The sequence below is a fragment of the Aplysia californica genome, unplaced genomic scaffold, assembly GCF_000002075.1.
Source record: "Aplysia californica isolate F4 #8 unplaced genomic scaffold, AplCal3.0 scaffold00482, whole genome shotgun sequence".
Classification (NCBI taxonomy): Eukaryota; Metazoa; Mollusca; class Gastropoda; order Aplysiida; family Aplysiidae; genus Aplysia; species Aplysia californica.
The window spans coordinates 382,394-396,073 of NW_004797752.1; the positions used below are offsets into that span (position 1 = coordinate 382,394).

At 42.7% G+C, this 13,680-nt stretch overlaps 1 protein-coding gene across 2 annotated transcripts in view; it reads right to left on the reverse strand.

Moving 5' to 3' along the window:
- The window catches only part of LOC101859121 (phosphotriesterase-related protein), a 21,453-nt gene extending 10,095 nt beyond the window's left edge, over positions 1-11,358 (reverse strand). Inside the window, exons 1-4 of one of the 2 annotated variants that reach the window (XM_005105631.3) lie at positions 11,093-11,358; positions 4,496-4,658; positions 2,324-2,396; positions 1,590-1,701 (exon numbers count right to left, since the gene is read on the reverse strand). In XM_005105631.3, the coding sequence (XP_005105688.1) occupies positions 1,590-1,701; positions 2,324-2,396; positions 4,496-4,658; positions 11,093-11,123 (379 nt within the window). In that variant the 5' untranslated portion in view covers positions 11,124-11,358. Of the gene's footprint in view, positions 1-1,589; positions 1,702-2,323; positions 2,397-4,495; positions 4,659-10,647; positions 10,796-11,092 lie in introns of those variants that run through there. The other variant, XM_035971688.1, reaches the window with a different exon arrangement.
- Between the last annotated feature and the right edge of the window lie 2,322 nt (positions 11,359-13,680).

The window sequence follows — 13,680 nt, forward strand, 5'->3', positions numbered from 1 at the left end:
GCGCTTTACACTATATTAGTGTCATTAACACTGAGACATTAGGCTGCTGTCCTCTGAAACGAGCTCAGCTGAAAATCAGTGCTGACAGTAGGAACACATACCCCCTGGCAACGAAAGGGTTAATGTCAAGATAGACAAGGAAGTACAAAGTACGTCAGATGGGAGTTCTACGAGCCACTGACATATTTTTTATTCCGTACATGGCCAATCTCGTGTACTGTAAGTCCTCCTCCGCCTCCTCCTTCTTCTCCTCCTGCTGTCCATCAAAAAAAGCAAAAAAACAACGAAATTAGATTCACAAAACTAGCATTGAGTCAAATTTAGTATGAACATCTTACACGCACGCGCGCACACCGCACACACACACACACACACACACACACACACACACCACACTATACAAGGCTTGTCGACCGGCACTCCTTGACCTTGGCTAGGTATTTTGATCAATGGTGATGCTCTAAACCTGTCACACCCCCAGTCTGTCGCACGTGACGAAACCCCCGATCACTACATGGACCGATCGCAGGCGCCGGTCGCGTGTGACTAAACGTCATGTCGCGTGTAAGGAGACGGTTTCTTTAAAATCTTACTTGATTGACTTTAGAGCGGCAAGGACCACATGCGACGCGCGTCGCATCGCACATAAAGAGACAAGCTCTTAGTTGGACCCCTTGCCTTTAAAGCAGCCACATTCCAGTTTCGAAGATATTCTTTGTTTTTATACTGACTAGAGTCATTTCTGTTTCGGCAGAAATTCATTTTGAATTTTGTCCGGGTGGCAGCTGAAGGCTACTCTAATTGATTTAAGGAATTGATATGAAATCTTTAAGTCACCTGCAGAACCGTCAAAGGAACTGTGCCACCTCAGCCTGTTGGCAAAACATTTGGCACCACCACATATCTGCCTGATGGCTAAAAGGTTGACGGGCGCCCATAAGAGTTTTGTTGTGATTTATCTCAATTCTTCATGAGAGGTCTGAGGCTGTCCGAGTACTGACGAGGATTGCGTAAAATGATGCCCTAAAAATCGTACGTCTTTAGGGTCTTTAACACCTATTATAGCTTAGCATACGATCTGGCAGAAATTTTAAAATCTGAGTTTATTTTAAGTTCAGCTGGAGCTGTACATGTATAACTTGGTTGTTACAGGTTTTTCCCCTGCGCACTGCAATTGTGCAAGACAATCTAGATGAGTCAAGATTGCCTACAGTCTATCTCTAGTCTTTACCAGTCTACTATGGGCAAGTTGATAATCAGTGCTATCTTGTTATACCGCCAACTTCATGCTTGTCCCTAGGTAGGTGGTATAACGGGGTTTGACTGAACTTGTAGTAGAAAGAGTCAAGAGAAAAGAAAAGAGCTTGGAGCCTGGTTAGGGAAGAGGGGGGGAGGGAAAGTGGAGATGAAAGCAAAAATGATAGAACAAGTCAGCAGAACAGGAAAGGCAGGGAAAAGAGAAAATTATAGGGAAGAAAGGTTTGGAACCCAGGATCTATTGAATGAGAGGGAAACACCACACCTCTAAATCAGGAGAGTGCCCTGTATACATCTCTTCAAAATCAGAAACACATGAAAACAAATCCCACCTGTTCCACAAACAACATTCACTCCAGTGCTCTGAGAGATATGCTTCAATGTGGCCAAATCTCGATAGATTCCAAGGGATGTATTTTCTACAATAGTGTTGCCCCCATTCTCCTGGAGACATAAAAGCATTCTTTTAGTGTGTGTGTGTGTGCCTGCATCACGCTTTGCGTGCGTGCGTGTGTGTGTGTGTGTGTGTGTTGTGTGTGTGTGACTGTGTGTGTGTGTGTGTGTGTGACTGTGTGTGTGTGTGTGTGTGTGACTGTGTGTGTGTGTGTGTGTGTGTGTGTGTGTGTGTGTGTGCCTGTGCATGCATCGTGCTTTGTGTGTGTGTGTGTGTACGTGTGCATGCGTCTGTGTGTATGGTTCACATCTACTCAATTTCGAATCCTTTTCTTTTAATGTTTGTACTAAAATCACTGCAGAATTAGTAAATAAGACTCCCGAGTACTTCGTTCATAGAATATAGTTTTACAACTCATATATGCGCTATGAGTTTAACTTGAAATAACCGATATTATATGAATTTATACACATTCAATAAGAAACAAAAAAGGAAAAGAAAAATAGCAGTAGTTAATGATCAAAACAAAGTGTAAAAATGCAAAACCAACATAATTCTTTACCACAATCAATGAAAAAATAAAATCATATTAGAATTGCACTAAAGAATTACCGTGTCTGTGTTGATTGCATTCATGACCAATTGCTACTACAACATAAAAGAACTTGTCACCTTGAAAAACAGAAGTTCTTCTATTACAGCCTCACTTTCCCCATACAGTGAAAGGTTCGGCCAGTGGCTGTATCTGAAGAAATCAAAACAAAAGAAAAAAAAAATGAAGATGGTAATGAAAGATGAACAATGCAAGTTTTGGCATTTACCGTACTTCAATGGCAATAATCAGTTCTGTACAGCAAGCATGACTATGTTGGGATGACATAGGCTTACTATCATTTGAAAGAAAGAATAGAACAAACATATTCTATCACTAACTTTTTGTCACTGAAAAATGTTGGCATACAGCATAACATGACAGATGCCACTGGCCAAAGCAGAATAGAATGAGTTTTGAAATCAGTCATTATGAAGTTAATAGTTCATAGAATATCAACATCATAGATCCCCACCCCACCCCATTCCATCCTCCCACTCCACTAATTAAAGCTTAATTTTTCTCCACATACATATATATGTACTAGAATTGCACAAAATACCCAAGAAAATAATCTGAATTTCCAGGAAAATTACAAATAAAACCTTAAATAAAAAATTTCACTTTGTACAAATACTGAAAGAAAAATAAAGATTGACTCCAACATATCAGTAACAGTTCTTGTAAGCAAAATATAACCATACGTATAGACTGGCGTCTGTGGGGTAAGGGAGGCATTTAAGCCGCATTTTATTTGCTGTCTCACGCATGAGAGTCCAGCTCCATTCCCGAGTGGGGAGAAATTTTTATTGAGTACATGTATCTCTGTCTTTCTGCTGCGACATTGTATCCCTCTCATAGCCTTTGACAACCAGGGTCTGTAGCCCGCCTCCTAATTAATCTAAAATTGTATCAATGGGGGCATTGTACGATACACATGAAGAAAAAAAAATCATTACAGTCAAACCTGTGTAAGACGGCCACCCATTGTCAAGGAGAAAAGTGTCCGTATAAGACAGGTGGCTGTCTTAGGCAGGACTGATCAAGATGAAGAAAACAAACCCCATTCCCGATCGAAAGTAGCCGCATTATTGTTGTTTTTTGTTGTTGTTGTTGGTTTGTATTTTGTTTGTTATTTTCATTTTGTTGCTGATTTTGTGCAAGAGTGACAATAAAATGAAATGTGTCAGACAAGGAAGACCGAGTGCTATTGTAAAACAAACATATGGATCGCCACCACTCGAAGAACAAGCGACGCTTCTGTCACAAGTCCATGTTGACGTCCATTGTTAATTTGTTACAGACTGGGTAAACGGTGACCACTCATCTCACTTACGATTTGTGTATGAGTTCTGGGCGGGGCTTATGGGTTATGAAGAATCACACTCTAACCTCACCAGCAGCTGGAAATTGGTACCTATTGGTCAACAGTGGGAGGGGCCTACGCAACATGATCGGATGGAGCGACTACCTAACAACAACGACAGGTGATTAGATTATGAAGGCTCGTCCACAACGCCAGGGGTCAATGCACAATTAATGACAAAACGTAATGGAGTCACAAAGGTATTGCTTAGTGTGATAGGGGTTGTGTGTTAAAATATGGTGGCCGCGGGCGTTGGACAGGTGCCCGTTTTACACAGTTAAACTATATAGAAAAAACGCAAGGGGGGAAATGGAAAGTGGCCGTTTGTACAGGTGACCGTCTTATAGAGGTGGCCGCCCGGGCAGGTTCAACTGTACATAGTACTGAGAGTAAATAAAGACAAACATCTCAGAAAGAAAAGAGATAATATCAATATCAGTTTTTAACAGTTAATGGTTCATCTTAGGAATAGTTTACCTACTACCTTAAAAATCAAACTTTAATGATCAAATCATTTATCCCAATACAGAATACAATCCTTAAAAGTATACACCAGAAGAAAACCACCAACAGTCGGGCACGGAAGTCAAACACATGAAATTGGACATCCATAATTCAGATAAACTGAAAGCAACAAAATTAAAGAGATATCAGTCCAGAAATGTTATTGTGCATTAAGCTATCCATGATTTTGAGTTTTCAGTGTCCATATTATCTGCGCTGCCACTGTATTATAACAGAAGGTAAAGCCTACGGTACCATTATAGCGCTGTAAAACTGATCAAAACGCCATCCAAACTTTGAAAAAAGCAAGAAAAATTACATTTCTTTCGCTTCCTGAACTTCATGACATGAGTATATATGGAGAAATGAAATTATATCTTACGGATTCTGTCGTATCCATCCTAAATTTTTCATCTCAAAAGGAGCATGGATGTACCCTTCAGCCTGCTTATTTTTTGGTTCCGTATAGAAACTTGGGACTTTGAGGTAAAGATGCTCATGGGGAAGGGTAACACCAGCCTGAGACGGCTCAATGACACCTTGAACTGAAGAAATAAAAAAAGAATTAGAAATAAGCATGCATGCTTCAGTCTGAATTTTAATTAGCTGGTAAATAGAGACCAAGTTTTAAAAAGATGAGGGCAGGGTGGCGGTGTTGCTTCTCTCTCCCCTCAAAAAAGCTATTTAAAAACGTCATAAACCTGGTGGCTAGGCCTGCATTTAACATCATCTTATTATATTGCATCATCACCATTTGTCATTATCAGCAGCGGTATATCTCGCTGCACTGGGACCCATGCACTGGTGCTGCACAATAAACATTGGACTAGGCCCTCTGCGGAACTCCTCCCGGTGTATGACAAGGATAACAATTATAGAATCTTCTATGATAAAATAAATAAAACAAATGCAAATGCATGTCGAGTTAAACACAATATACTACACCTTTCCCAGATCAAATATCAAAATAGAGAGCTCAAATACAGCATTGAAAGCTCAAATATCAAAATAGTCAAATTAATTCAACATAGAGAGTTCAAATTCGAACAATGAAAAACGTAAGCAAATATCAGCTCAAATATAATCACAGCGGAGAGCTCAAATGCAAACATAAGGGAAATCAAAGTCCATTCAAGTGCAGCATAGGAAAGTTCAAATTCAACAATCCGAAAAACTATGAAGCTATGATGTAACCATCATCTCCAAGTCAATAGAAGTTACTCGGTCTCTTAGCAACGTTCGTTGTTTACTGTTCACATCTCTCGCATTCAATACTCACCGTCTGCTCTCTAGATCTAGACCTACACCTCTACCCAATCAAATATCAAATAGCGAGTTCAAATTCAGCAATGAAAGTTTAAATAACTGTCTCTCAGCTACATTCGCTGTTTATTTACTGTTCTCGTCTCTCTCCGTCAGCTGTCAAGATCTAGTCGTACCTAACTTTGTCGAATGCCTTAGGCACAACAAGATCATCGACATGCTGGAAGTCCTCAATATTGACGGGAAGGACTTAAGGATTATCAAGAACATGTACTGGGATCAAACTGCTGCAATGAGAATAGAAAACGACATCATCGAACACATATTAAGCATGCCTGACCAAAAACCAAATTAATACAAAGAGTCAGTCTCGAGGATAAACAGAGAATACCGGTATACGAGAAGCCTTTCTGCGAGGTGACGATTACATTATGCTCACAGTTGCATATAAACTGAAACAGTACCATACGCCAAAACACTGCATACAGTACAGTAGGCTGAGCGATCGAAACTGACAACGTTGTTGAAAAGAAATTTGAGAAAGTAACCAAGGAAATAAAAGATGCTCTAGTTTCCATAGTCGAAGACACCCAGATTACACTTTCAACAAAATAAAAACAGGTCTTTGAATGGCCGTGCCATACACATCTCGCATAGGCCTATGTCGCTGCGACTACTTTGAACAGATTTTCAGAGAGAGAGAGAGAGAGAGAGAGAGACAGAGAGACAAAGACACAGAGAGACAAAGAGACAGAGAGGGGAGGGAGGGAGATCTCGACGAAAGATAGGAGGGTGGGGGTGATTGAAGATAGATACAGAGAGAAATAAAGAGAGAGAGAGAGAGAGAGAGAGAGAGAGAGAGAGAGAGAGAGAGAGAGAGAGAGAGAGAGAGAGAGAGAGAGAGATAGAGGGAAAGAGGGAGGGACTGATCGAGATAAAGAGAGAGAGAGACAGAGACAGAGACAGAGACAGAGACAGAGAGAGAGGGGGGAGGGAGGGAGGGAGAGGGAGGGTGGTTGAAGATAGATATACAGAGAAAGAGATACAGAGAGAGAAAGAGGGAGGGACAGAGATAAAGAGAGAGAGGGAGGGAGGGAGAGAGTGAGAGTGAGAGAGAGAGAGAGAGAGAGAGAGAGAGAGAGAGAGAGAGAGAGAGAGAGAGAGAGAGAGAGAGAGAGAGAGAGAGAGAGAGAGAGAGAGAGAGAGACTATGTCAAACAACTATTGCAGTTTATAAATGAGTGTTGAATTTGAACTGACAAATATTGAATTTGAACTGACAATGTTGAATTTGAACTGTTTAAATTGTTACAATTGATAGCACTATTTTGACATTTCGTTTGAGCTTCCTGTGTTACATTTGCTCTCTCTATTTTGTTGTTTGAACATATATATGTGGAATTTGATTTGACTATGTTGAAAAAAAAATGTATACACAAAGCTGCAGCGAGCACCTAGCACACCTCTGTGATTGGCCCAAATATAAATGACGTATTTCCGCAATCTATATTTGTCATCTTCCCAAGACTCTTGGGTTTCCCTCGCCGGTAACTGACTAGATCTCACCGTGTTTGGGTTGGGGGGGTTTTTGTATTAATTTATATTATCTTTTATAAACAATCTCAGCAATTTTCGTACCATAAATCTACCTTCTCCTCAAAGTTGCACACACACACACACACACACACACACACACACATACACACACTCACATGCACACACACGCACACACACATGCACACACAGACACGTGTGCACACACAAGCGCATGCACACACACACGCATACATACACACATAAGTCGAACCTGCCTTAATGGAAACCTGTGTAAAATGGAAACCTGTCTTAACGGAATCTCCCTGCTCCCCCCTTGATATAGTCCTCTTTAATTACCTGTAGATCTTATAAAACGGAAACCTGTCCAACACGGAAACTGAAAGAAAAATCCACTCCCTTCCGAGGGTTTCACCTGTCTAAGACAGAAAATGCTTTGCCCGCTCAGCCCTGATTTGACACAATACTCCCAAGTTTGGTTTGACCAGCTCTAAACTTAATGCCATGGCAATGCTGCTGGGCAAGGAAGGGGAGTAGGGGAGCAATTTGAGGGTAGATGTTACCCTAGGCCCACAGAGCAGTTGGCTCAGATGTTACCCCATCATGTGAGCCCTGAACCATGCAGCTGGTCAGGGAGGTGTGGGTGTGAAATCTCATGACTGCTCGTGAGAGTGCTCGAGTAGCAAGCCTCAATGGAAACTTTCCTGGCTAGCCAGAAGCCAGAGGTGTGAAATTAGATTGACCAATGCCTGCCGCCCTGATCGTACAGCCAGCAGAGAAAAGAGTTCCTTGAATTGTTATTACACGATGGCAGTGAGGGGTGGCATTGGTTGACTCTATTTGTTACACTGGTGGGTGGGGCTAAGGGTGGAAGCAAAGGAGATGTCAAACATTTCTATTTTTAATAGGTCAAACAGTGGTCCTATGAAAGGCAAGGTGGTAATTGGACAAGTGAGACTGACGCATGTCATTATCAGACAGGATGGCAATTAAGAGGTGTGAAGTTTTGACCACTGCTTGCTGATCGGACAAGTGACCCTCTGACCCTTGAACCACCGGCTGGGCCTTTGAACCCCCTCCCCCCTTCCATCTCCCCCTAAATTCCCCTGTCGAAGACGGAAAATGTCTAAGATGGAGTTTTATTCTGGCTCCCTTGCGATTGCGTCTTACACAGGTTCGACTGTACACACCTTGGAGTAACTATTAATAGGAGAAGGCGCGAGTCGCGTAACGTGAAGCCACAGCAGACCACGGTCGGCCATGATTGTGAGATCAGCTCAGTTGTATACTTCGTGTCGACCAAATGGCAGTTTGCGCAGCATTCGAGATGGGTGCCGTAAAACACTTAGGCCTACGAAAAATATTTTTTAATTTATCAGTCTCTAGCAAAGGCACTGAACTTGAAGATGAAGTACCTTCTGTTTCAGCCATAAATGCATCTCACAGTAAAAACTGAATGAAAGAGACTGAAGATAATTCAGTTTGCCGTATGATAACTGCACGTATGTGCCTAGTCAGGCATACTTGTCAATTTGTTCACAGAATATTGTTGTTTACATTGCTAGTTTTGTGGTGTTAAGGTTGACAAAGCATTTGAAAATGTGAAACCTGCATCGGTGCCTTAGTTGACTCCAGTGTGTCAAATGTAACTTCCTTGCTGTCAAGGAGGTTTGACAGTGTCACAGTGTCATTGTAGTGTGTTTGGTGTGTGAAAAACATTTTCGATGCCATATGTCATCTGCCTGTGGGCAGGGGGTTTGACACTGTCAAATGTCACAAATTAGTGTAATCTGTTTTGAAATTCCTCTTACATATAAGCCTATACATTTTCACCATCATACCAGAAACTCTCTGATCATACTTCACTCTCGTCTGCCTTGCCCTCTCCTTCCTCATTCTTCGCCTATCCCATCCCACCCTCACTGACCATCTTTTGTGGAATCATTTTCAATATTGTTAGAAATATATTTCGTTCTATTTTTAAGTCAAGAAGTCTACGTTTTTGTAAAAATAATGTCAGTGATGACATCATTTTGCACTGATGAAGTTCTATGACCGAAAATTCAGCAAATTTTGTTATCCCGTTTATATTTTTGTTTTGATCCTTACCATCCCAATTTCTTCTCTAAAACATGTCATGTAGAGGGCTCTCGTGGCCTAGAGGTGAAGGTGTTGGCCTCTCATTCAAAGAAAAATTTTCTGCTCTAAAATTGTCTCCTTTCACCTCCTTTCCTGCTCTCTAGCAATGTTCTGTTGTCTGCTTTCATTTCCACTTTCTGCCCCCACCCCCTCACCACCTTTGCCCCCTCCTCTGGGCTCCCGACTCTTTCTGCAGCCTTTCTACAGCTACTCCTTGGCTCCTCGACCCTTACTGCTGTCTTTCTGCCACACCCCTGATCTTCTAGTAGGAAAGATCTACACCTAGCCTTCTCGGACAAGGGCGAAAAATATCCGAGGGCCCGTGTGCAAATTGCGCACGTTAAAGATCCCTTGGCGGTCTAAAATCGATAAGAGTAGGCTTCGGCCGCCACCCGGGCAAAATTCAAAATTTCCTACCAAGTGAAAATATTAGGTGTGTCCTGTGCGCTCATATGACCTTATATATTATGCAGTTGCGAGCGCCGAAAAACACTTTACAAAAACAAACAAACAATAAAACATGTAAAAAAAATTGTCTTACCATCACAATGTGTATACATAGTACATGTGATACTGTAAATATTCGAATAAGTGAGCTGGTAATTTGATGCATGTAAGATTTCTTTCCATCCTTATTATATTATTACTGTACGTGAGTGCTTATAATGCTGTAATTAACCTTGACAAAGAAATTTCGAGAGACAATGGAGTCCAAGCAGCTTGTTTTTTAAAGAGATTAACGCCGCGTAAGCTAGTGTTGGGCTTTAGTCGATATCGATATCGGGTACTCATCGATACTGGTTTTCTTAGTCGATACTCGATATCGCAGAGTCCTTTAGTTGATACTGAACAGTGTAATGAGTGTAGTGTTTGCCGCCTAATCTGCGTGATATCAGAGAGAAACGTGCTGTCTATGATCATCCGTCTTTTGTTTCTAAATAGGCTTAGTCATGTTGAGAAAGAAGAAGAGCATTGTTTGGACGCATTTTGAAGAGCTTCCAGGAAACAAAGAGGCCAGGTGCCTTGTTTGTCACGACATATTAAAGCATCATGGGAACAGCACAAATCTCATGAAACATCTCCAAGCCAAACATCCAAGCAAAAATGCTGCACTTGACAAGGAGAAGGGCGGTAGCAGCAGCGGTAGTTGCAGTGCAGGACCTGCAAAGCAGATGAAGCTATCAGATTGCACGCGTTCAGAGCCTTACCCGCCTTCACACTTCAAGAACAAACTTCTCGATGACAAGGTAGTCAAAATGATTTGCATTTTAAAAAACAAAAACAATAAACAAAAATAACAATAACAAACAAAAAATTGCATCTTACAACTGGGTACACAGGCAGTAGGGCCTGGTAAGCCGAATGACTGACACCGTTACCTTTGACCTTTCATCTATTAAAGCGCTTCAAAAGGAAACAATACGGTGAGCGCTATTTTTTTAGCCTTTTGTGACGTCACAGTATCGATATCGAGTATCGATCGATACTGGGAACGCGGGTACCCGATACTACCCGATACTAGCTAATATCGATTAACGCCTAACACTAGCGTAAGCTGCATATATTGTTTTGAACTTACAAAGATGGCGGCAGCCCCGATAAGCTCCGCCCCTTCGGCTTCAATTGGCTTGGAACTGTTAAGCAGGCGACGCAACGTTATAAGGGCCTCTCCCTATAGTTACTCCAAAGTACACACACACACACAAGCGTGCGCCCACACACAGCCCACACAGTCAGCGATGAAACCTAGTGATGTAGCCCATCACGCCAACTGGCGAGGGGAGTCCCGGAATACGACAAAAATAGATGGCGATAATACATCAGTCATCTATATTTGGGCACACACACACACACATACACACACTACCGGGTCTGGGCACTGAAACTTTCTGATATCACAAAAGATTTCCCCTACTGGGTCTGTATACTTCGTGACTTTGCTCCCGCTAACCGGGCCTGTATACACTTCGAAACTTAAAATATGACATTACAAACTGAATAAAGTATAAAGGCTCAATTCTCACCTGTCATTATCTTTCCTTTACACCCAGCCATGATTAGATCACTTGCAACAGCTGTAGCATGCAGACTTTCTAGATCTAATGCAGACCCAGATTCTCTATACACGCAAATAAAAGTAGATCAAGATAAGCTGATGAGCGTGACGGACGAGTGACAAGACAATAGGTAGATCTAGGCTAGAAGATTCTTGCCGACAAAAGGCCAGCACAGCAGCGAAGTCTTGCTGCGGCGGGCTGGCCTTGTGTCAAGTCAAGATCAGAGAGTTTTACACTTTTATAGAGAAAAATCCCTTCATCCGAATGCGCGTATCTGGCTCATCAGCTGATAGAGGCTTTAAGCGCGGTAAACAATACAAACTGTGTTCATTGTTCAGGACATTTTCGTTGATCACTGACAAGCATGGCTGCAGTTAGCTCGCAGTGTTTAGGCCTAGTGTTCGGTAAGATTGAAGAATACCAGAGCAGCGGACCGACTTTGCCTCTATGTCCTTTGTCTCAACCTTACGAATTCATGATTTTCCCCAGTTTTTAATATCTCTCAATGGAGAATCTCCGACCGGTAGATCTATTCATTACAATTTTATCAGGGGGGAGACCCCCCTGAACCCCCACCCCCTCCTCTACCCCAACCACCCTCCCCATCCACCCCATTCTCGAGCAATAATGTATACGAGTGGTCCGGTATTCTTCAATCTTCCCTAGTGTTCTTCGGTAAACTGCATCAATTCAAGAAATTTTAATAACAATCCAAATTTGAGTTTCTTGAAATTTCCTTTCCAAAAGGATAACGAAAAAAGGTTACTGCCTTTAAGTAAAAATGTACTTTCACGAAAATAAGAAAACAGGAGTAAAAACAACGACAACGTTATTGTAGACCAGCTGGCACTCTATGCGTAAACTCAACGCACTTCAGCTTTGTTATATCAATCTTTACACTAAAACTGTTAAAGGTTAAAGGTTAATTACAGCATTATAAGAACTCACGTACAGTAATAATAATTATGATAAGGATGGAAAGAAATCTTACTTGCTTCAAATTACCAGCTCATAAATATATCCAGGAAGCATCCAACACTTCTCCTGGTCCTGACGGAGTGTGTTATAGCCATATGAAGAACATGGAGGAAGGACAGACAATGGCACTAGCCGAGAGGCTAAACGAAAGTCTGTGGACTGGGGAGATACCTGAAGACTGGCTGGACAATCACCTGTCCCCAGTTCCTAAGCCAGACAAGGACCCAAGCAAGATTGCCTCATATCGCATAGTGACCATGCAAAATACCGTCGAGAAGCTGCTGGAGAAAATTGTGGTACGCAGATTGGCAATAGAGCTGGAGGAAAAGAACGTCCTACCGCCGGAACTGGGCAGCTATAGAAGAGGAAAGATCACATGGATGAATGCTGCCACTCTTGCATCCGACGTATATGATGGCTTCGAACGGGGGGGGGGGGGGGGGGGGGACTCTGGTAGCAGCATTTGACCTGGAAGATGCCTACAACCGAGTTCAGTACGACACCCTCATGAGGACTCTAGTCAACCTGAGGGTAGATCCATATTAAGTGCAATAGATTGGGGTAGCGCTGCTCAAACGAAAGGAAGCCCTACGTCTTGGTTGCTGAGCTTCGCAACCTACCGAGATCACACCAGGCTTACCACAGGGATCTGCACTCTCGCCGGTTCTGTTCAACGTTTATACAATAGGGATAACATCCAACCAGCTGGAGGGGCCCGGACGTGTACTCAGTTTTGCTAATGATGTGCTGGTGTACAGGCAGGGCAAGAACCGCAAGGTTACAGCGGAGAGAGTACAGGAAGAACTCGACATACTTGAACAGTGGTGTGAAGCGTACAACTGGAAACTGCACCCAGACAAATCCTGTGCACTGTGGTGTACACTGAATAACCATGCAGTGCACTATGACATGCCAAGTATCTCGATTGGAGGCAAAGTGCTGAAGAGGGAACCCACACTGAAGTACTTGGGCATCACGTTTGATCGCACCCTCTCTGGCAAAGATCAGATCACGAGAACAATCTCCAGGGCGAGAAAATGCCTAACAGCCCTTAAGATGATGACCAGAGCTAAGATGAGCCAGAAAAATCCTTGTCATCCTCTACCAGACACTGGTACTCTCTTACGGGCTCGGACTCTTGACCCTATCAAAGGCGCAACTGCAACGACTCGAGGTGTTACAAAATGAAGGAATGGGGGCAATCCTGGGGTGCACACGAGATACCTCAACTGAAGCAATGAGATACTTCCTAGACTTCCCATGTGCAAACGAGAGGCACAAAGTCCAAGCCTTTCTGCGAGACTGCGCAGACGAGACGAACCCTCTACATAAGAAAGTGGGACGGCATATGACATCAATGCTAAAGAGGGGCACAGAATTGATGACTCAAGCCACGAACACCATCAACGAGTGCTGTCAGATACAAGACATCAGGAGAGGCAGGGATTGGGTTGTGGTCGAAGATGTGCTCGGAGGGTACACAACAGTGAAGGCAACATTGGGTATAGAATGTCGCAACTGGCCACTTGGAGCTTCAAACGCTGAAATTGAAACCCTGATAGAAGAGCATAGCGAAC